This window comes from Podarcis erhardii (genome assembly GCF_964252035.2).
Source record: "Podarcis erhardii genome assembly, chromosome: 14".
NCBI lineage: Eukaryota > Metazoa > Chordata > Lepidosauria > Squamata > Lacertidae > Podarcis > Podarcis erhardii.
The window spans coordinates 33853304-33876616 of NC_138503.1; the positions used below are offsets into that span (position 1 = coordinate 33853304).

Sequence of the window (23313 nt, forward strand, 5' to 3'; positions counted from 1 at the left end):
CACCCCTCTGTTCTCCTGGTACTCTAAGGAGAAAATCAGAAACATGTCCTTCCATTTCAGACTAATGGGCATGATGTCAGTGGCTTTACATGCACAAAGATACTGACATAGGGGTAGGGCTCTAAGCCCACATCAGGTTCCTTCCAAGCCTCTTCTGGTTTCCAGTGCCTGCCCTCAGTTGTAGCACAGGTTTATTCTGGTCAGTTTAGGGCTATCCATGTTTCAACAGCATGATAAATTTATTGAGCACCTTGACCCTTGTATAACAAGCAACCTAAACTCCAGTGCCCCCTGTGGCCAGAGCAGAGAATGTACTGGCAGCATCTCCAATATATTACAAATACTTACATGAGATGTTCAGATCATTTTATGTAAAATATTGCAGGGTGCTCCCATTGGGAGTCCAACTGCAGTTAGACCAAAGAAGCATAGAATTCACCATATATAGCTGTGCCAGCCTATTGGCATTATATTTTTGTCCTTGTGCACACCGCTTCCACATAAAATATTTAGATTGCATTCAGAAACAGCTGGATCTTACGTGAATGCTTAGTCAATTAAACAGCAGTTGACACCTTTAGATGCACTTTCAAGCAACAAAAAATCAACAAGACAGCACACAGAAAAGAACTGCCAAATTTAATTACCCTTTTCCCCTCCCCTCCCCTGTTTTCTGGTAGGTGCATTGCTATTTTGAGATGATCAAAGTAAAAATAAAGATAAAAGGCTGTTGATTAAGGTGCAGAACACACACAAGCACCACAAAGGAGGACAATTACACAAATAAGCCATTGTTGCCTCAAAGAAAGTCAAAGTTTGCTGGGTACTAGTGGAAACTGCTGGCTCAGAATCATTCATGACACAGTGAAGGTAAGAGCATAAAAAGAGCCTGCAGGGTCAGGCCAGTGGCCCATCTAATCAAGCATCCTGTTCTCACAGTGGCCAACCAGATGCCTATGGGAAGACCAGAAGCAGGACCCGAAATGCACCATAACAAACAAACAAACAAACCTGGGGGAGAGGGAGACAGAATGCTCCCTTCTGTCATCCCAAAGCAGATGTCAATTATTCTTTAGCATATGACTAAAGACTCCTCTAGATGTTGATGGACTACAACTTCCATTATCCCCAATCACTGGTTATGCTAGCTCAGGCTGATGGGAGTTGTAGTCCAACAACATCTGGAGAGTACTATGTTGGGTATATCTAGCACACATCTTTCTCACGTAACTGAAGTCAAGTTTGGTAAGGTCTGTGCGATTCCCAGGCTATCTCTCATTCAGACTTGACCAGACCTCACCCCATCTGTCCTGACCCATCCAAAACACCATGACAGACACTCTTACTTGTGAGTAAGAAAAATATCTTTTTTTCAGGCTAGCAATGATACGGATTCAACTGCACCCAAACCAGATTAGTAAGTGCACAAGCAAGGCAAGGGATTCAGAACTCAATGGACCTCCTGCCCAGCTTTGACAGATGAGGTGAAGAACTTCATGAATTTTCACTCCTACTTTATGGAAATTCCAAACGTGCAGACCCACACTTCATCTGGGCAAATGTGTCTGAAGCCATCCACGGAGGTAGTGCCTGGTTCTCAGCTCTCTCTCTGTGTATAAATAAACTCAACCCTTCTGTTTATAATGAGGACTAGCAACTGTATAGGAAGTAAGATAGCACATAAAACTGTTGCAATCACCAAACCCAGGAGAATAGTGATGGCAAATTCAATTGCAGATGGGGCAATTTTATATCAACACTTATTCTATTTCACTGAGTAATATCACTATTAAATATATGTGGTGACATTGTATCAGCAGAGGAGGAATTATGAAAGTGGCTCATAAAATGCAGGAATACGCTTCCCCTTTCGGCACTGCTTATATTCTTATATTACGATCTGAACATTATGAACCCCTCTGTGAATTAGCATCTTTTGTAGTCATCTCTCCTTGCTTCTTTTCTTCTTTCCAAAGTAATTGCTCCATCACAACAACATTAGGGCTACATGGTTTCATTACCAAGGGGCAGATTGTTTAAGTGTGTGAGAGAGGGAGGGAGGGAGGGAGCCTTGAATGATCCTGTATGTGGATGTAGATCTTCATATCTATTTATTTAAAGTCCTCACTCCCATGCTTGCATATATCTGTGCCTGGCAGGAGGAAGAATAAATGTATTATGTTGGTACAGCTATTTACCTGCCCACCTCCTGACTTCTCCCAGCTGCCTAGCTGGAATTTGGATTGTCCTGTGAGTACCAAACCAGTAGTGACTGGTGCCCATTGAGAATGGTAGACAGAAGGCAAGGAGGCCAACAGTAAGTGGCGCCATCCTCACATTCTGTACTGAGGACAGAATAAGGTGGTTGGGGCAAAGCTCCTTGTGCCCTAATGGACCAGCCTCCTCTGTGATGCATCTATTCATCCAGGTCATCTCATATTGGAATTCACACAGACTGAATTTCTCTTCCCTCTCAAGAAGACGCCCCAAGTATCTGCACAAATAAAGCTTTCACACAGAGACCTAATTTCCTGCACTGCTCTTATTCTGTGCTGCCTACAAATATCTAAAATAATTCCAGACCTTCAATAGCACCAAGGCCCAAAATATATTCTCCTGGAGAGCGGGGCTGGTGGGGGGCAGTCTGAAGTGAAGGACTCCACTTGCAAGATTTCACTCCAATTTAATAAGTGTCATTGCAAGTGACAACTTCTTTCTACCTGTAAACAAACTACTACCAGCCTGCCAATTACAAAAGTCGGGGGGGGGGAACCATTAACTGAGCTTAACCTGGAAGAGATATCCCTCTTCGCATTTAGCGAAAAGGGGAATTACCTTTCACATAATAATCCTAGGGAAGAATCAATTTTAATTAAAGTGTTATAATGTGAAGCCAAGATGTTGAAGGTCAGATGCAATTTAAGCTATAAATTAGCTCTTTCATTTTGACTAAGTCTGCTTTGAAACTAGTGGTTCGTTTATTCAGCAGAATACACAACTTTGGGGGGTTTGGTTCCTCCTCCCTCTTCCTCACCCCATGAGAAATATTTAACACCTTAAGTGCATTGTAAACAGTGAGAACCAGCAATATTGAAAACCGGTAATACAATACGTAAGGATATGAAAATAATACAATAGCTAAATGTGCAAAGAATAGCTGAAACATGGAAATGTGAAGCACAGTCCAGTTAAAAACAAAGGAGCACCAGTACAGGAAGCAGGTGGATATGAGCTCTGTAAAGTTGTTGGTGTTACATAGGTCTCCACATGTGCCTCTTAAGGCCATCAGCTGCCAGATAAATTGTACGTAGTATAGTGGTTCAAGATCACAGTGAGAGATTAGTGTCAAAGGCCCATTACTATTTCTGCAGCAGGGGTCCCTGTCTGCAGGTCCTAGAGCTACCTGATCAAGATGGAAATGGAGCATTTTAGCCACTGAGAAGTCATCTCACCCTTTGTGCTGATTGGAGGCAATCAGAATGACAACAGGTGTATCAGCCACTAAGGACTGGCTCCTAGGGTCACTCTAAATAAGGGACGCAGGAAAAGCACTAAGGAAGAATTGTTCTATATGTTCCAAACCTTTAGGAACACTGAAAACACAAGGTGTTTCAGTTTTAAGGGAAAGAGGTGCAAGCTCTGTTACGTACAATGGAAATACAGTGGTACCTCGTGTTAAGTACTTAATTCGTTCCAGAAGTCCGTTCTTAACCTGAAACTGTTCTTACCCTGAAGTACCACTTTAGCTAATGGGGCCTCTTGCTGCCACTGAGCCACCGCTGCACGATTTCTGTTCTTATCCTGAAGCAAAGTTCTTAACCCGAGGTGCTATTTCTGGGTTAACAGAGTTTGTAACCTGAAGTGTATGTAACCTGAAGCGTATGTAACCTAAGGTACCACTGTACAAGGAAAGCACAGATTACATCACTCCAAGAAAAGATACTGGAGCACTCAGAATCATTTCCCATGCGCATGCACAGAAATTAGTAGATCTAGCAGAAAGGGAACACATGGGCATCTGCATTGATCATTGCAATACACCCCTAGTTATCATAATCTTAGATGGGGTGTGCCTGTGAGGGGGCATGGCTGTGACTATCATGAAGGGACCTTGCACTTCTGAATTTGCCACTGCGCTACGTTCTATAACAAAATGGGAAAGGGTTGCAGCCAAGCACTAGAGCATCTCCTTTGCATGCAGAAGCTCCCAAGTTCAATCACGGGTGACTCTAAGTAGTGTGGTTTCCACTCTCTATTCACTGCATGCAGCATTGTTTCTATTCTGCCCCAGTTCATCTTCTTGCAAAACTTTCATTATTCACCTTGCTTCCTTCTGTGATGGAATGATGTACATTATATAAAATACATTGTTGTTTAATTATCCTACCCTATTCATTTCAACGGAAAGGAAATTCAATGCAAATGTTGGGGGGGTCAGTTAAGTATAATTTGCAGACTGAAACAACAACAACAACAACAAAAGTGAATACTGATTGTATTCACTGGATTGAGTTTTGTTCCAGACATGGAACAAATAAGTGAATATTGGCATTTTCTACTCCTATTTCCATTTTCATCAGAGTTCTCCAACATCTCTACTATTAATATAAATTATTACTTTTTTAAAAAAAAGAAAGAGAAAAAAGCAAATAATTAATTCAGCATGATCCAGCTGAAGCTAAGCCCTTGTTTAACTCTTTGACAAATTTGGTTTGGTTCACAATTTAAAGTAAATCTAATTGATTCACACTTTGCAGATCTGTGTGTAAATCAAAATAGTGGCTAGCTTTCAAATTTCAGCCCCCCCCCCCCAAAAAAAGCTCAACAACTTTGGCTGATCCTTCCCATTAAAAAGTCAATCCAATGGGTAGATCACTGCCAGTTTATTTATAATGGGAGTAAATCGCAGTCTCTTGAAAGTTGGACACCCCTGTATTAGTGGAAAGTGTGCATAAAATGTATATATATATTAGTGGAAATTACACACCCAAATGCATCATATTGCCTAAAATTGCTTTCAAAAACTGATTACTAGGAGGAATGCACACAAAAATGTTAATGATTTTTCGTGAATATCACAAAGAGTTGTGGAAATATGGCAAACTGAAGATTGGGGAAATGAGAAACAGAGGGTCATCAAAACTGACAGATTTGTTCCTCTAGACACTTTGATTGAAACTGAAGGAGCTTAACTTTGTCCAGACTTCACTGAGAACATTGCTTTACTATTTGCAGTGGAAATCATGTGTTAGCCATTATTGCTCTCATCTGATAACAGAAATGATTTCTTTATCATTCTCTTCATTATTATGTATCTTTTTGCCTATGAATATGATCACGTTCTTGACATCCAGCTGTTGCTGTTGTTTCTTAAACCAGATCAACACAGCCTAGTTTCCAATCTGTGTGGCAATTTGGCGGACTCTTTGATGCACATTCCCACACCATGCAATGTAGTTACAAAGCAATGTAATGTAGCCAACCCCTTTAAAATGCTGCTCAGTGCCTATGATGATGATGATGATGCTTTTTAACTGTAATACATGTTTGTTTCATTGGGCACACATTTGGCTAAACATCAGGAACTTGCTTTCATGTGCAACCCCCACCTTCATACTTTGCTTTGTGAACCTTCACACTTTTCATACACTGAACTTTTTTTAAAATGTTGTATATGAGGTGGGGTTTTTAACCTTACTCCTTTCTGATATAAGCAGAAGCAGAAGCAGATCCAGCAAAATAAGGGACAGAACATCTAAATTACTAGCAAGTTTCCTTCCCTATAAGAATAGATGGGTGAATCTATTTCCTGTTAATTTCAGTTCCCCATTAGTTCATTCAGAAATCCACTCCATCCCATTTTCACATCATTCTGTTAATTAAAATTCCATAGTTCTACTATGTACTGTGTGAAGAAGTCATTCAGTTTTGTTGGATAGCCCCATGTTCCACTCTTATGAGAGAGGAAGAAGTTATGAATGACAGGGAGAAGTAGAAAAGGATAAGTTTTTATCCCTATCCACTTTCTCTACATCATGTGCAATGTTATAAATGTTCATCTTGTCCTCCTAAACTAGAAAGTCTCAAATGTTGTAACCTTATAGGTTTTGTATGCTTTTGTTTATACAAGAGATTATACATGTGGAAGCAGAGCTTTGGATATAGCTTGTTTTCTCATTCAGTCCTCCAGTGCAAGTGTGGAAAATGAGCCTCTTCCATAAGTGGATCATGACTTTCAAATGTGGTAGAGCACCTTTTGGATACAAGCGAGAACATTTTGCTTGTTTGTTTTGCAGAGGCTGAATTGTTTACCAGACATGAATCCATTATTAAAACCTGATGCCACACATCCTGAGATACACAATGTCTCCTGAAACTCTAAAAAACAACCCAAAGTGAAGCAAAATACACTATTTGGATATGAAACAAACCAAAACAAATGGGGGTTGGGGTAGCTCATAAACTGGTGACAACGTGGCTTGGATGTGTGATGCAGATGTTGCAACAGTCACAAAAAACAACAGATAATCCACACTTTATTGCTATATTCAGTGATATCTTTTATGTTTGGGGGGGGGGGGTTATGACAAGAAGTCTATTTGGAAGGAACTGTAGATTGGGGTGGACAGACTTGAAGTCTGCAGGATTTATTTTGCTTTCTCCCTAGAACCCTGAAAGCGCCACCTGGAGCTAGGATGTCAGAGAATTTTCACAAAAATGGAAACGGGAGTGGAAATTGCTGAATTTTGCTTATTTCTGGAATGAAAATCAATCCACTAAATAGAATTGGTAGTCACTGTTGTTGCCGCTTTCAGTCACCTCAACTCAAAAATGATATTGTAGAGTTGGAAAGAGTTCAAAAAAGGGCAACCAAAATGATCAAAATGGTGGAGCAACTCTCCTATGAAGAAGGGTTGCAGCATCTGGGACTTCCTAGTTCAGAGAAAACACAAGTAAGAGGCAACATAACTGAAGTTCATTAAATTATGCATGGCATGGAGAAAGTGGATCGAGAAAAGTTTTGCTCTCTCTTTCATAACACTAGAACTCATAGACATCCAATGAAGCTGAATGTTGCAAGATTCAGGATTGATAAAAGCAACTCATTCACACAGTGTACAGTTGAACTACTCATTCCCCGCACACCACACCTCCTGGGCCCAGATGTCAGCATTGGTTCATTCTGATTTAGAGTAAATTAAAGAAAAATATTGTCTCACCTTCTGAAGTATGATTTACTAGGTGGGAAGCTGGCAGGTTAAAATGTCTAGCTGGAAACAGAAGGAAGTTGAAGCCAATGGAAACCTGAGTGTCTCCTATCAGAGCTCCATGCTTGTAAATCAGGGAGGGAGCCTGGCTTAATTCTAGAAGCCCAAGTGTTGATCTGATCTAGAAGGGCTCTTCTTATGTTCTTATGAATTAGGTACATAATTGTTCATTAAACTCTGCAGTACACCAATTCTCAATAACTGAGGATAAAAGGTTGAAACACCCAACTGTTTAATCCACCAGATGTCATCCTAATAATCTCTTGGAGGCCAAAGTTTTCAACAAAAAGAGCTACTAGGAACCACACACTAGGAACATGATATGTCAAATCATTTTTTTCGCACAGCAATGTTCTGTCAATGATTGTGGTAAACTAGGGGACAATTATAGCATTATGTACAGTTAATCTCACACATAAGTAGGTGAACACCATGTGCAGAATAAATACATGCAAGCACCTTAGATGGGAATCCATGTTTCAAAAATACAGAGCCAGGTATTATTTTAAAGGCGGTAAAATAATAAAATTTTAAAGGTGGTAAATCATCACAACTGAAATGAATACTTCACACTCCAAATACACAGTACTTAACAAATTCATATTAGCAGAAGAGATCCCTGTCCCTATGAAATCACAAACTAAATTTAGGCTAGTAGAGGAAGGGGAGAAAATGATGCACACAAGCAAATAGTTATCTCTATTCAGGCAGCATTCAGTTTTGGATTCGACAGGTCAGATTTCAATACTCAGATTTCAGTTTTCTGGTTTTACCAGGTCAACAGAAGCTTGAGCTGCAGACTCTTCCTGTGGCTCCAGCTCAAAACCCCACTGATGCAAGAGGAGCCCCGAGTCTAGAAGGGTTGGAGGTTGCTCATATAGACTGCATTGCTGATGCCAATATTTTTTGCATGGGGAAATTTAAATCTCTCTCTATATATACTTACTGTGGCTGTGCCTGACACAGTTTGTGCATTTGTGTCACTTGTGTTTGGTTCAGAGTGCGTCTGCGCAGGTGGGTACATATTTAATGTGTGCTCTGGAACTGTGGTTTGGCCTGTGTAGTCGGGAGTCGGATGAGGGTGGGGCGCGGTGTACTCTGCGGGGATGCCGTTCTGAGGAGGAGCAAACTGAGCCGAGGCGTAAGGCTGTGCCATTGTGTCAGGAGGTGCTGTGGCTTCCTGATTACCCTGCAAAGGGGAAAGATAAAAACAAACAAAGAGAAGGTAGGTAAGATTATTAAGCTTGCCCTGCAGTTCGTTCCTGAACTGTTGCAGATGTTCAGTCCGCCCCCTTTGGCGATATTGCCTTCCCAGTTTCTCCAGCTGAGAAGTATGGGCACAACTACAGGTTGGGTTTTAACCAAAGCAAAAATCTTCCTACTCAGTTCCTGTTTGCACTGGCTTGGCCTCTCTTATGTGAACCCCCACTCCTTGAAAAAGGTATACTCACATTTCACTGGATCCCACGATTGCATAAGCATCCTTCCTTCTGTTCTGAACAGAGAAAAGGCACAAAGGGTGCATCAGCAGCTGATGGAGCCTGCTAGATCAGGTCAATCATCCATCCAGTCCAGCATACTGTTCTTACAGATGACCCCATGGGAAGCCCACAAGCAAGCAGGACCTGAGCAGAAGAGTCCTCTCCTCTCCTGTGGTTTCCAGCCACTGGCATTTAAAAGCACAGAGTGCTCTTGTGCTCATGTACTGCTCACTGATTTCTCACTGGCATCTGGTTGGCCATTATGAGAACAGGATGCTGGACTAGATGGGACAGGTCTAGTCCCAATAATCCAATAATCACTTCAATGATCTGTGTAATCATTTTGAGCCTGAGGGCCAGCTTCCCTTACTGACAACCTTCTGGGGATCACAACATGGTGGTGGTGAAGGTCAAATGCAAAAGTGGGCAGACTTTTTAGGTCTCAAAATTCCACAAAAGTGCTTTTATTATTTGGAAAGCAGATTCAAGATGTTATGGAAATATTAATAAATTAAAATGGAATGAAAGTCTGCTATATGTATCTATTGCTATATCTAAAAAATGCCATTAAGGAAACAAGAGAGATGGGGAATGATTGTCTAGGTGCAATTTGTTTTAAAGAGTTCTATGCTACCTTGAGCTCTAAAACAGATGTTATAGAGACCCCCACTGTTTCTCATTAACAATAACAGCCCTTTCACAAGCTTAGAATTAATATTCGTAGCATTCACTCTTAGTGCTAATTACAGCTAATATTTAATTAAGAGCAGTGAGCTTTGGTACAATTTCTTTACTGGTGACTTTCTACTTATTTCACTCCAAAGGCAGCATTAAGCAACACTCCCACCCCTTTGCAATAATAAAAAATATGTCATTCATTCTTGATCTCTCTGTATCTGTATCCAGATGGGCAGGACTTTGGTGTCCACGCTCAGCGGAGTGAGCAGGGGGACTAAAAGTCCAGGAGGTCTGCCTTAGCACACTTTGAAGCAAGAATAATAGAATCATAGAATTGTAGAGTTGGAAGGGACCGCAAAGGCCATCTAGTCCAACCCCTGCAATGCAGGAATCTTCTGCCCAATGTGCAGCTCGAAACCATGACTGAGATGAAGAGTCTCACACTCTACCAACTGAGCTATTCCAAGAGACATAATGCACACTGCTGTCTAAGAGAGAGTTCCCAAGAAGACCACTAAGTTCAGATTCTAAAGCAAACCAGTAGATTTATTGGGGGGGGGTGTCTAAATAGGCATTATTTGATTGAATCTTGCAAGGTTTGTTTGTCTGTCCATTTTTTAAAAATATATATTCTCCCAGCAAAACGCTAACCACATTTCCTCAAAATTAGGGATGGAAGAATCTGTAAACTTTGGTTTTCTCATTTTCCCAATGTTAAATACAGCTCTCTACATTTCTGAAGCAATTTGTATTTTTTTTAAAAAAACAACAACAACCTAATCCAGATGAAAGAAATATTAGAATTTTAGTATGGATTTTCCCAATAAACACGTTTCACATACAGTTTTGAATAATGCAGACTGAGTTCAGAGAGAGAAATCCTGCTTTTCTAATCATTTGATAAGAAAAGGTTTTGTCATTTCTTTCCTCAGGCCTTGTACATACAGCAAAAATACACTCAATGATATATACAGAGGGAAAGCTCTCTCAGAACTACAAGTCAATCAGAGCATGTGTTCACTCAGCAAAGTTCATGCCACTCTGCCTGGTTGCTAACCAACACCTCCACCCAGCACCCTCTTAGCTAGTTGACATACACTTACAACAGAATTAAACCTTAAATCACAGTCTGTGTATCCCTGCTGATATACTTCCAACTGCTTGGTCCCAGACATTGGTCAGAGGACCAACAGCTGCTGGAACACTGCAGAGGCTTATTTGACCCAGCTTCTGCCAAGCAAGTTGTGTTTCCTTGCAGTTTAGAGGCAAGAACAAACTTGGCCTGGAAGTGTTGCTAGAAGCCAGGCCTTGTCACATGACTGTTTCATCTCCCAATTTGTAGACTCCTTGCTCTCTTCTTTGGCCCAAGTTTGGTGGTGTAACACAACTGAAGCAGTACGGAATCACTGCCTGCTATTCATTGGTTTGCAGATTCATGATCTGCTTTGGGTTTGAGATCTGACGTGATATCAGCAGCGATCAGATAAAAGCTTCCAGAGGCACTCCTTCCACAGTTAGTTCATTGTAAAGTGTTTTGCTACCCAGGGACATATCATTCCACACTTTCACTGATGCTCAGTTACCTCTCACAAAATTGGGAGCATGAAATCAGGCAGCACATAAACTGAGAGGCCTCAGCCTAAAGACAATTGGAGGCCCTTTGAGGTCTGGGGAAACAGGTTGACTAAAAGGCCTTGACCTGTTTCCAGGAACACTTATGAACTGCAGCCTGAGAGAGCCAAACTTAGCAATCTCAACCTGAGGGGAAACTGGTCCCCTTAAAGGCCAGTCTGTGAAAAAGCAAAATGGCAAAGCTCAGTTTCTGCTCAGAAATCCAACATTTAACGTCATGTGCTTAGGGTTGCCACGTTATCAGTTTCAGACATGCACCTCAAGCCTAAATTTAGGAAGTAAAGTTTGATCTCAAGGCTATTGACTAGCTCCAAATTGCTATCAGTGTAGAATTTGCCATTATGTAGTTTAGTCTTGGCTTAGTTGACTCTGGATGGAGTAAGGAGTTTCCTGTTGGGTGTTCTGCTGGTATCTATCTTCGCCCACAGTTAAGTCCTCCGCAGCCCCACTACCACGCCTTATCCACACTTAACTTTTCCTCTGCTCTTTACAGGCATGGACTGCGATTTAACTGTCTGAGCACTTGTTTTTTTGCTCCAGAGCTTTCCCTGCGAAAACCTGAATTGATGTTTGCTCTGATTCAACTTTAAAGAGCAGGTTTTTGAAGGGAAAGCTTGGGCGGGGGGGGGGGGGAGCTTGGATATGGAGTGTTAAAGCACAGACCTCTGTCTGGACAGAGTGGGACAAGAGGTAAGTGTGGATAAGCCTTCAGAAATGCCTGTTCCTGCACAGTCTGGAATTCATTGACTTCTAGGAACCAGATATATTTCTACATCAGGGTCTCCAAGTGGTACTTCCCAGGTGTTGCTGGGCGACAACTCTTGTTGTCCTTGACCACTGGTCATGCTGGCAGGGGCTGATGGGAACTGTAATTCAAAACATCTGGAGGGTACCAGATTGGGGAAGGCTACCTTAGGATAGGGACGCGGGTGGTGCTGTGGGTTAAACCACAGAGCCTAGGGCTTGCCAATCAGAAGGTCGGCGGTTCGAATCCCCGTGACGGGGTGAGCTCCCGTTGCTCAGTCCCTGCTCCTGCCAACCTAGCAGTTCAAAAGCATGTCAAAGTGCAAGTAGATAAATAGGTACCAAACTGGCAGGAAGGTAAACAGCGTTTCCGTGCACTGCTCTGGTTCGCCAGAAGTGGCTTAGTCATGCTGGCCACATGACCCGGAAGCTTTACTCTCCCTCGGCCAATAAAGTGAGATGAGCACCACAACCCCAGAGTCGGCCACGACTGGACCTAATGGTCAGGGGTCCCTTTACCTTTACCTTTACCTTAGGATAAGGAAGCAAGAGCACCAAATAATTTTCACTTCCAGTGTCTCTCAGTATTTGTAAACCTGTGCATGGCATGGCTCAGCAACATGGTAGCTGGCAAGCTTGTTTGCATGTGTATGTTTTAAGGAAGAGCCGAAAGTCATTGGCCTGTGCATGGGCCTGAAATTTAATGAAATCCACATTTCAACTCCGAAAGGTGCTTTACATGCCAGAGTATAAAATGCAGCTTATTGCTTTCTGTTTATATGCTGAACTCTCTTAAGCAGAGAAAGAGAAAATAGAGTCTACATTATGTAGAGGCACAAGCTTGTCTAGAAACACTCCAGATTGTTATGTTTTTTAAAAAAAACAACAACAAAACACCACTGTTTTAGATGTTCAGTACAGAATATCTCACATCTTCCTGTTTAATTTTTTTCCATCACAGCAGCATTTCATCTGTTGCATAAAGCTTTTATAATTAAGAAATTGCATGATAAGTGTCAAAACATAAGGAGTAACCCTGCTATGTGTTTGAACACAAATGAAAGCAGGAGAAATGTTACTTGTGCAATGTTAATCTTTTGTGTAAGCATACATTTGCAGAACGATACTGTATTTATTCATTACTTTGGTGGAGGGGCAAAGGAAGAGGAAGAGAAACACACACACACACACACACACACACACACACACACATCTCTTTCCACCACTGCTCACATTTTAAAACTCTTTCTTGCTGTTTTATTCTTTGCTTTTATTTGATTTTGCCCCCCTTTCCTTTCCTTTCTTGTGTTCTGCCTCTTTGTTGGCAGATATTTCACATTCTCAGGGAAAGCTGTTTTCACACTGTAGTTAAATGAGGCAAACTGCATCATAGCCTCAGGGTATGGAAACAAAGGAGTGATATGCAAGAGAGAGAGGGGGGGAGAAAGAGGTGGGGAGGCAGAGAGAGGACCCCACCACACACTGCTGCCACACACATATTAAAGTAGTCTGTTAACCTGTTGGTTGGAAGACTAGCTCTTTCAGACAGATCAATTCAACCCAGAGACATAACAGCATGTGTAATCTTACCTTCTTAATGATTAACTAGCCAAATATATATAATGAACACAGAATGTTGCAGGGGATTGTATATCATACCCTCCAACATTTTTCCAACAAAATAGGAGCATCCTATTAACTAATAATAATAATAATAATAATAATAATAATAATAATACTTTTATACCCCATCTATCTGACTGGGTTTCCCCAGCCACTCTGGGCAGCTTCCAACATATATAAAAACACAATAAAACATTAAACATTTAAAAAACTTCCCCACACAGGGTTGCCTTCAGATGGACCGCGGGGGAAGAGAGATCATGTAACTCCATACCAGCCAACATTTCTCCGATGAAAATAGGGATGTCCTAAGGAAAAGCAGGACATTCTGGGATGAACTCAGAAACTGCCTCTGTAAATCCAGGACTGTCCCTGGAAAATGGGGACATTCGTAGGGCCTGGTATATCTAAGGCAAATCAGAATCTTTTGCTTGCCTTGGAAAACCAAACAGTCACACACCACATTTTTTAAAGTGAGGGGGAAAACATTCAAAATTGCATGCTATACGTAAGAATGCAAGAAGAGCCTTGCTGGATGAGGCCCATGGTTCACCTAGTCCAGCATCCTGTTCTCATAGGGTCCAACCAGGTGCCTCTGGGAAGCAATTGCAATTGTACCCACTTGTGGTTATTATTATTATTATTATTATTATTATTAATTGAATTTATATACTGCCCTATCCCCTCAGGTCCCAAGCAACTGGTATTCAGAGTATTACTGCCTCCAGCAGTGAGGTAATACATAGCTGTCATGGTTAGTAGCCATTGATAACATTATCATTCATGAATGCTTGCATGTCCTTTCCCCTTGCTGATGAGGGACAAAAACGTAAGAAGAGTCAGATAGATCAGACCAAAGGCCCAGCATTATCTCCACACAGTAGCTAACCCGATGCCTCTGGGAAGCCTGCAAGCAGGACCTGAGCACAACAGCACTCTCCCCTCCTGCAGTTCCTGATATTCAGAAGCATTACTGCCTGTGATAGCGGATGGCTGAGGGATGGCTCTTTTTCAAAATTCCTATCTGAAATGACCTGAACTTGAAGTAATGGGTGGCTCAGAACTCAGCTATCCAGTGAATTTTGCACTTCTCCTAACACTGTGACATGGTTCACAGCAGCTGAAATGTCTCAAAATACATATTGGAATTTGTATCTTGAAAGAAAATGCTTAAGTAAGGTGTAACCCTGTGGTCCCCAGTAGAGCATCAACAAGATACCTCAGAGCTCCCTCTCCGATGTCAGAGGTGTAGCTCTGATACAGAGATATCCCGGCTGCAGCAGTAACTTCATTGGGTCCAATATAAATTATTCTGAAGCACAAGGCGGTGGCAGGGGTGTTGACACACAAAAAAGAACTTGATTATCATCTAAATCTGTGAAATCCCAGCTCTGCCGTGGGAGATTCCAGATGCGTGCCCTGAATATTCCCCTGCTGAGCACCCATAGAGCTTAGAACCACAGAATTATGCACTTGGGAAACACAAAATATGACTTGCACAACATGTCTGCACTACCAAATTAAACCAGCTTTGAACATGTCTACAGCAGGGAGATGCGGCTCTAATCTTAACAAAAGAGGGCCAAAAGCACCTAATTGCTTCACAGCTGATTGCCCAAACGCTTTGCCAGTTGTGTTGCATTTATTTGCATTGGTTTTTACTGTGTTTTTTTCATAATTGCATTCCATATGTTTTACACACCCCATAACTATGACCATGGAAGAGTGGGTTAATAGAAAAACTAACTAACTAATACATACTGGAAGAAAAGTGGGACGACAGATCAGCTAAGGGAAAACTCTGGGTACATTTGTGCTCATACAGTAGCTTTCCAAACTTTTCATGTTGGTAACACACTTTTTAGACATGCCTCATTTTGAGACACAGTAATTCGGTTTTAACCAGCAAACCAGAGGCTAAGCTAACCCCTGTCCAACCCTGGGAGGAGCGCAGGGAGCGTTTGCTCTACACACGAATGTGTTGCGACACACAGTTTGGAAAGCTCTGCAGTAGTGGAAATGATGCACACATGGGGGAAAAGTGCACACACCCTAAATTAAAGGCACTTTCTCTCTTTTTTAATAAATGAAATTTCTTATACCTTTGGTCGCCTGTTTGCCTGCCAAGGGAAATACTTCAGAAGTGATTCTCAGCTGCAGTTTCTCTACATATCGCTAGTTAAGCTAGCTAACACTTCACTAGTTAAAGGACCTTTAAAGGACTCTAGAGGTTGCCCCAAAATGATTAAAGTTCTAATTAAATCACATATCTGTGAGGAAAGCTAAAAAGATACAAAGAGCCCTAAAGAATTCATATTTGCTATCTATCTATCATGAGCTGTCATCAGACACAGGAATCCAGAGGCAGGAAAGAAACACAGCTGGTGAATTTTTATTTACAGGTGACCCATATTTCCCAGAAAGAACAAAAAAGAAAAGAAATACAGACACAATTCTGTCATCAGATCTACATTGCAACCTAACCCCATTGGCAAGCTGAAAACAGAATAAGAGAACTGAGGGAGACCTCAAAGGTCATTTATTCAATCTGGGGCACGTGCGCAGCTCAGTGGGAAAAGTATCTGCCTTTCATGCAGAAGGTTGAAGGTTCAATCCCTAGCATCTCCATATAGGCCCAAGAGAGCCACCATAATAACCTCCAATATCCACCTCACTAAGTTGGACTGGTAGGACACCATGGTCAATGCTATCAAAGGCTACAGAGTTGCACAGCCCCTTTCCCTTTCACGATAAAGTTCACATATCACGGTGACCAAAGCTGATTTAGTTCCAAAACTGGTTCTGATCCCAGATAGTAGCAGATCTAGATAATCAGTCTCATCCAGGAACACCTGTAGTTGCTCTACAACCAACATCCTCTCAAATCTGTTTGCATGCCTCACAGCCTACAAACCACGTATGAAGGCCAAGAGAGAAGACTACGTATTAGTTTCAACCAGCCTGTAAGGGCAAAGGGTCAAGGATGAACATGTGTGCATAATGAAACCAGCCATATACACATCCCCAGTGAGATGGGCATTTTCCCCTCTCTTTTTGGGAACTAATTACAATACTATACATTTAAGAATATGCCCTGACTGAAAGTAAGCCATTAAACCTATCCTAGCATTATTGCCTTTGCTTTTCAGCAAAGGAGATAATAACAGGGGAAAGGAGATTACAGAGCAGAGAGCTGAACTCTGGCTTGTTTGGATTTCCCAGCCGTTGACAGGTATACCGAAAACAGAGTTTGGCTTTGCTGGGAAAGAAAAGAATGGAGATAGCATTATCTGGCTACAGATATTTGTCTCAAACAGCATCTATGAGTTATAATTCCACTTTATTTGCTCAGCTGGAAGTCCAGTTGACCTACATTTGACATCTTTTAAACACGGTTGGTTTAACATGCTACCCCTGACTACAGACACAAAGCGCTTGTATTTTCTGGCTATACATTTTGCAAGTAACATATACCTCTGAGGGACAAGGCACTTCCTTCAGCTCACAATGAGTCTTTTCCTTCCTGTCTGCATCACTAAATGTGAATGTGTATGATCGACCTATTTAACATCTGCAATTTCATCATTTCATTGCTCCCTGATGTTGCCCCCTTTTCTATTTTGGAACCATGTAAATCTATAAAGTATTATTTATGGAGGATAGCATCTTTTGTGTGAGTCCTTTTTATCAGGGCTGGCCTGCCCATAAGGTAGACTGAAGCAGCTGCTTTGGGTGGCAGAATCCCATAAGGCAATGAACCTGCAGGCATCCTGCCCACCCCTGCTGTCGCTGTGCAGCTGCAGAGGCTTCTGGCAAGATCTCACAGAATTCTCATGAGATCTCGCTGGAAGCCACTGCAGCTGTGTGACCCTGGTAAGTCAGGCTTCATGGGGTAGGTGGGATTGGGGAGCACCATCCCATTTTGCCTCAGACATTGAAATGGGCTGGGCTGCCCCTGCTCCTTATCAAAACTTGGTAGTTTCAAGGGTGAATTTAAGCGGAAAAGGTCATAGCTGAAAAGGGGAGCATCAGGTGTAGATGCAGAAGGTCCCAGGATCACTTCCTGTTATTTCCAGGTAGGGCAGAGAGAGATTTCCAGCCTATAATCTTGGAGAGCCACTGGCCATCAGGACAAGTCAACACTTTGATTCTGGGTAACTTTTTTCTACTGATTCAATTATGACTGTCAATTATGAGTGGACATAAATGGTAGTCCACAGAAAGCCACAAAATTGGGGCATTCTGAGGACAGGACCAACTTGGGATCCTGAAACAGCTATACTACCATCACTTGAAAGCATTAAACCAGATCTGGATTGATGCCAGATCCAGGATAGCATCACACAAAGAAGGACTTTGCCTTCTGTACCATAGTCACCAAAACTAGCAGAGCTGTAGATGTGGTGGTGACTAGCCAGGTTTAGGATTGCTCTGTGCATCAAGTTGTCCCACAATTATGGTTATTTCTTCAACAAGAAAATGGCACCTCCCTTCCTTCCCTTCTAGGTGTAGCTTTTAGAAATGAAGAAGTAATAATTACCTGGGCACATTCCCCCCCACCTAGCCATGAGGTCGTGTGTTTCCCTCATGCGTTAAAAAGGCAATCAATAGAATAGATTTGTTGAAGGATATATTGCATATCCAAATTGTTTAATATAGACATTGGATTATTAAATAAAAGTGAAGGCTTCATAAACCCTTCCTTCCGGCAGCGGGGTGAGCAGGTATTCAGAATACCCTTTTTTAAAATGCTAATATGATTAAATTTAACTTGACACGAGTGATGTACCATAAAATGCAATTGTAATATTTAAAATAAGACCATTCCCCCCCCCCCTGAATGAATACCTACCAGCAATCAATTTCTACATAGTGTGGCAATAACTAATCAAAATTCCTGTTCCCAGCCAGAAACATCTTGCATACAAAAGCAGAGCTTCAGCATTCAACTTTTTGCATGTTCAGCAAATGCACGGCAAATTAGAATGTGTTGAGAAATGTTCCAGTTCAAGAACTGCTCCTAACCTGGAGGTTGGGAGATTTCAGAGGATTGTGGGAGGGGCAGGCTGACATGGATAGGGATGTGAAGACATTTGGTCAGGAGCAGGAAGGCTAACAAAGAAATGGAATGGGGAAAATCAAACCCAGCCTGCTCCAAAGGGTTTGGACTACAACTTGCATCATTCCTGAGCATCGGCTGTGCACGTGCCCGGGCAGCAATAGGAGACGCTACATCCCTGTCCCTGGTGGCAGAGTATCCAAGTGAAAGGGCCCCAGGAATTATCAAAGAAATGGCCTTCTATGCTGGTGGCTCAAATTTTGCTGAAAGTGATTGACATCAACTGGGTTTCCCTGGGAAAATTCCAGCCCTTCATCACACTATCACTCCCCCTTGCCTCCCCGAAATGAAGAATGAACATAATGTTATTAAGCACTGGGGTGTTTGTCTTTCATTTGGTTTGGGGTTTTATGCTGGTTTTAATCTTTGCACTATTGTGTAAGCTGTTTTTGTAAGCAATCTTGCTCCCCTACCCATTTCTTACTGAAATTATTTAAAAAGTACTGAAGTATTTAAAACCTATAATATCATTGGTTGTTGTAACATTATTATTAGCATTTATTAGCCACTTGTCATGAAAAGTGACCCAAAAGTGACCCAAAGCAACTTGTCCATTAATGTTAATAATTTTAATAGGTATGTCCAACGTTTCATGCAACCTAATAAGTATTAAACCTATTAGTGGGGTGGGGGTTGTCACAAAATATAAAGAGCCAACTGTCCTCTTTCTACACCCCCTATCCTGTAATTTGAATCCTGTGCTTAAGAACATGGAGTCCCCCCCTCCAAGGGCTAAGGGCCTCTTTCAAAACAAAGGCAGCTCTTTCCCCAACCTCCACCCCATTACCATGTTAACCTCTATTAACAGCGAGATCCCATCTGGTGATACACAGCACCACTGCCAGGGGATATTAAAGCATGGTGCAAATTAAGATGTAAAGGAGAATTAGCCAACCACCCACAGTCACAGAGGAATGCGGAGTGAGGTATCATCAGTGCTTTTTTCCCCTTCGGGGTACTCAAGGGTCCACATTCCTGGCACCTCTATTTTGTTGTTGTTAAAAAGTGTGGCACTAACTGTAACAACTTCATGGTGAGCACAGACACCTATTTTTCGGGGGGGGGGGAGCACTGGGTATCATGTATCTGTCCAGGCTTGGATCTTCTTCACCCCAGTTCCTCTTTTCCTTTCCTTTTCTCTTTTTCTTTCTTGCCTAACACCAGCCTGGCTTTAATTAAGCAGCACTTTCCGTGTGCTGGGAATGTGACACGTCAAAGGCCAGCTTCCCACCATTGCGATGCCAAGGCTAATTATGAAGGAGCAGGAAGAAATATTTGCTAACAATGAAGGGATTTCCCGGGCAGAAAAGCTCCTCTCCACTATAAAGAAGAATGAGAGAATTTCTACCTTTCCATTCTGACTGGTTCTGAATCTTCATATAACAGCATGCACAATCACATAAAGTTTACTCTCCTCTCTCTCTCTCTCTCTTTCTCGCACTGTTTTATCAATTTTTGCATGTGCACACAGATGTATATCACATCCTTGGAAAGCAGAACAGCATCAACAGTATATAGCGATGAGGAAGGTTTTGCACAGGAGAATTTGAAGGACTGAAATTCAACAATACAGAGATCTAGAGCTAGACTAATTAGGACTTGATTTGGGGAGGGGAATGGTGTACAATTCAAGCCCTGACTGTACTTTCCTGCTGGTAAATATTTCAGTTTGAGAGCTGCCTCTCCTTTCCCCACCTAAGTTAGGCTTTTGGTTACAGAGCAAACGTCCAAGGAGGAATAATAAATGCTTACTTAGAGCTGGTTTTGCTACTTTTTACTTGGTCAGATCATTGTTTCATTAAGCTCAGAACTGTGTACAATGATTGGCAGCAGCTATTCAAGATTTCAGGCCAATGGCTCATCCAGGCCAACATCCTGTTCTCACAGTGTCCAGCTAGGTTAATGACAGGACTTGCCCTTGGTTATTTTATCTTTCATTATAATTCCACTAGTTTTCTCAGAACAGATATTAAGCTAACTGGCCTGTAATTTCCAGGATCTCACCGGGATCTCTCCCTCCCCCCCCCCTCTCTTAAAAAATGTTGTTACATTGGCTACTTTCCAGTCCTCAAGTATGGAGAATGATCTGGTGGACAAGGTACATATTTCTGTTAGAAGATCAGCAATTTCAGATTTTTTGAGAACTCTCAGGTGGAAACCATCAATACCCAGTGATTTGTCAGGTTTTATTTTGTCTATTAGGCCTAGAACTTCATCTATTGTCACCACAATCTGCCTCAGTTACATGCAAAGCATGTGCTCTACTACTGAGCCAAAGTTCTTCCCACCAATTTGAGCCATATCAGTTCCCTTTGGGGATTTGCCTGCATTCTTTTTATGTATTTCTATCCTGTTTGTATCAAATCTGATTGCTCGGCAACTGTAATAAATCCATGTGCTCACTCATGGGGAAAACACAGGCAGAATCTCAATGTGATCATGTTGCAGTGTTTTATCAATGCATACAAGTGTGTTAACAATGTGGGGGGAAGACAAAGGCACAGAGGAACCAAGTGTGTGTCTGGCCAGTACTCTAGAAAATTTGAATTCTATTTTTCACTTTAAAGATCAATGGTGAATTTCTTGTGCATTGTTTCCATTTCAGAACCAAGACGCACCATATAATTCTAAAACCCAGGGAGAAGTTCAGATGAGGAGAATTTTGGAAGCATTCTTAGGTGTAAAATAGATTGGTCTTCCTGGGAAGTTAGACAACAAAAGGTGAAGGAAACATCTTTCATTTATCTACAGCACTTGTGTTCACATGCACAAAAGAATGTCTCTGAGTTACTGCTGAACTAGAGCATTTTGTTGCCTGAGGCAGAAAATTCAAATAGCTCTGTCTAGTAGGGATTGGAGTGGGGAGAGAGAAATTCCTCTGCAGTTTTTATTTTATTTTTAAAAATTCCATCCAATTTTCAATTTAATGTGAACCTACACAATTCATACTTCCCAAAATAATGCACGAACTGAAACACAGCCATCCTCTGAAAAAGCGCATAGGCATTGTTATATTAGGGGGAAATGTTCCTAAATAAATGCATATATCAGTGAACACAGCATGCATAAAGTCATAATATATTAGGGGGGTGCACTGCAAAGATGTGTGTATTAGGCAACACATACAAAAATGTGTATATTAGGAGATATGTGAAAGAAAATGCTGACAATTTCCCATGAGGTATTTTTTAAAGAATGAAAAGAAAGGCCTGCAAACTGCTTGTTAACAGCTAGTATGTGAAACCCAGCCTCCTTCCTGCCCATCTTCCTTGCCCAATCTACGGTACTTATTTATCCAAGAAGCTCAAGGGTGACTTATGCTGGAGGCTAGTGATCTTATTTTATCCTCCCAACAACCCTCTGAGGTAAACTAAGCTGAGTGATAGTGACTTGTCCAAGGTTGCCCAGCCAGATGGGATGATCCAAGGTTTGAGGATCCAGGAGGTCTGCAAAAATGCAAATCTGACACTCTTAGCATCATATATACCGGCCTAAATCTCTAACCCAATTTAACACAGATTCTACTCTTTGGAACTATTCTTCTTGGAGAGTAAACAAGCACAAACTTAGTATCTTCTCGGTGCATGCTTAAGACATAGGTGCTCAAATAGACTTTTCCTGATCAATAATGTTGCCTGCACACACTTCCATGAGTTTGGATTATGTTCTCCAGTATTTCTGTTGTGTTTTAAACTTTTATGTTGTATGCTGTTTTAAATGTTTTAAAATATAAAACAGTCTATAAATAAGCTTTTACAAAATGCAAGACATAATCTTCAGTGGAACATAGGAAGCTGCCATATACTGAACCAGACCCATTGGGTCCCTCTAGATTGGTATCGTCTACACTGACAGAGATTCTCCAGGCATTCAAACCGAGGGACATGCCAAGCCGTATCTGGAACTGTTGGGGACTGAACGTGAAACTTTCTGCATGCAAGGCAGATGCTCTACCACTGAGCTATGGGTGGGCTGAAGAAGCAGGGAGGTTGGTGCAATGTGAACACACCCACAGAGCCCATCTTGCACTCCTGCCAGAGTGTTTGCAATGCACCAACCTTCCTGCCATCTTAACCCTCCTCCTTATCCCCCCAGTGACAGTAATCCACCAGATGAATAGGCAATGCAGCAGCTCAGCTCCATCCAGTGAGCCACTTCTGTATGCAGATTTGGTTTTGTTGGGCATTGGAAAGAAAAGGAAGTGTCCATTCCCCTCCATCCCCACCATAAAGTGGTGTTGTATGTTAGTAAAATAATGCATACAGTGGTACCTCTGGATGCGAACAGGATCCGTTTTGGAGCCCCGTTCGAATCCTGAAGTGAACGCAACCCACATCTGTGCGTGTGTGGGTCGCGATTCGCTGCTTCCACGCATGCGCATGACATCATTTTGAGCGTCTGTGCATGCGCGAGCGGCAAAACCTGGAAGTAATGTGTTCCGTTACTTCCGGGTTGCCACGGAGTGCAACCCAAAAATGCTCAACCCAAAGCTACTTCAACCCGAGGCATGACTGTACTGAGTCCAAAGGAAAACTCCTTCAGAACTGCACAACAAAATCGGATCATGTGCTAGCTCAGCAAAAAAAAAAATGCCTCTCTGACTGTTTGCTAAGCAATACTTTCACCCCACCTACTTGAGGTGGGGTAAAACAATGAGAACAGAACAAAATTAACCCCTTAAATTAGAAACTGAACGATCCCTGCTGTTGTACTTCTAACATTGTCTACTGACAGACTTGAGGTGTGAGCAATGGATACATTGTGAACC

The 23313-nt window shown here is 41.9% G+C and overlaps 1 protein-coding gene across 36 annotated transcripts in view; it reads right to left on the reverse strand.

Moving 5' to 3' along the window:
* RBFOX1 (RNA binding fox-1 homolog 1) overlaps positions 1–23313 on the reverse strand; it is a 1493407-nt gene that overhangs the window by 150697 nt on the left and 1319397 nt on the right. For all 36 annotated transcript variants that reach the window (XM_081840292.1, XM_081840267.1, XM_081840271.1 and 33 more), the window contains one exon: positions 8215–8457. In XM_081840292.1, coding sequence (XP_081696418.1) covers positions 8215–8457 — 243 coding nt within the window. The remainder of the gene's footprint in view (positions 1–8214; positions 8458–23313) is intronic.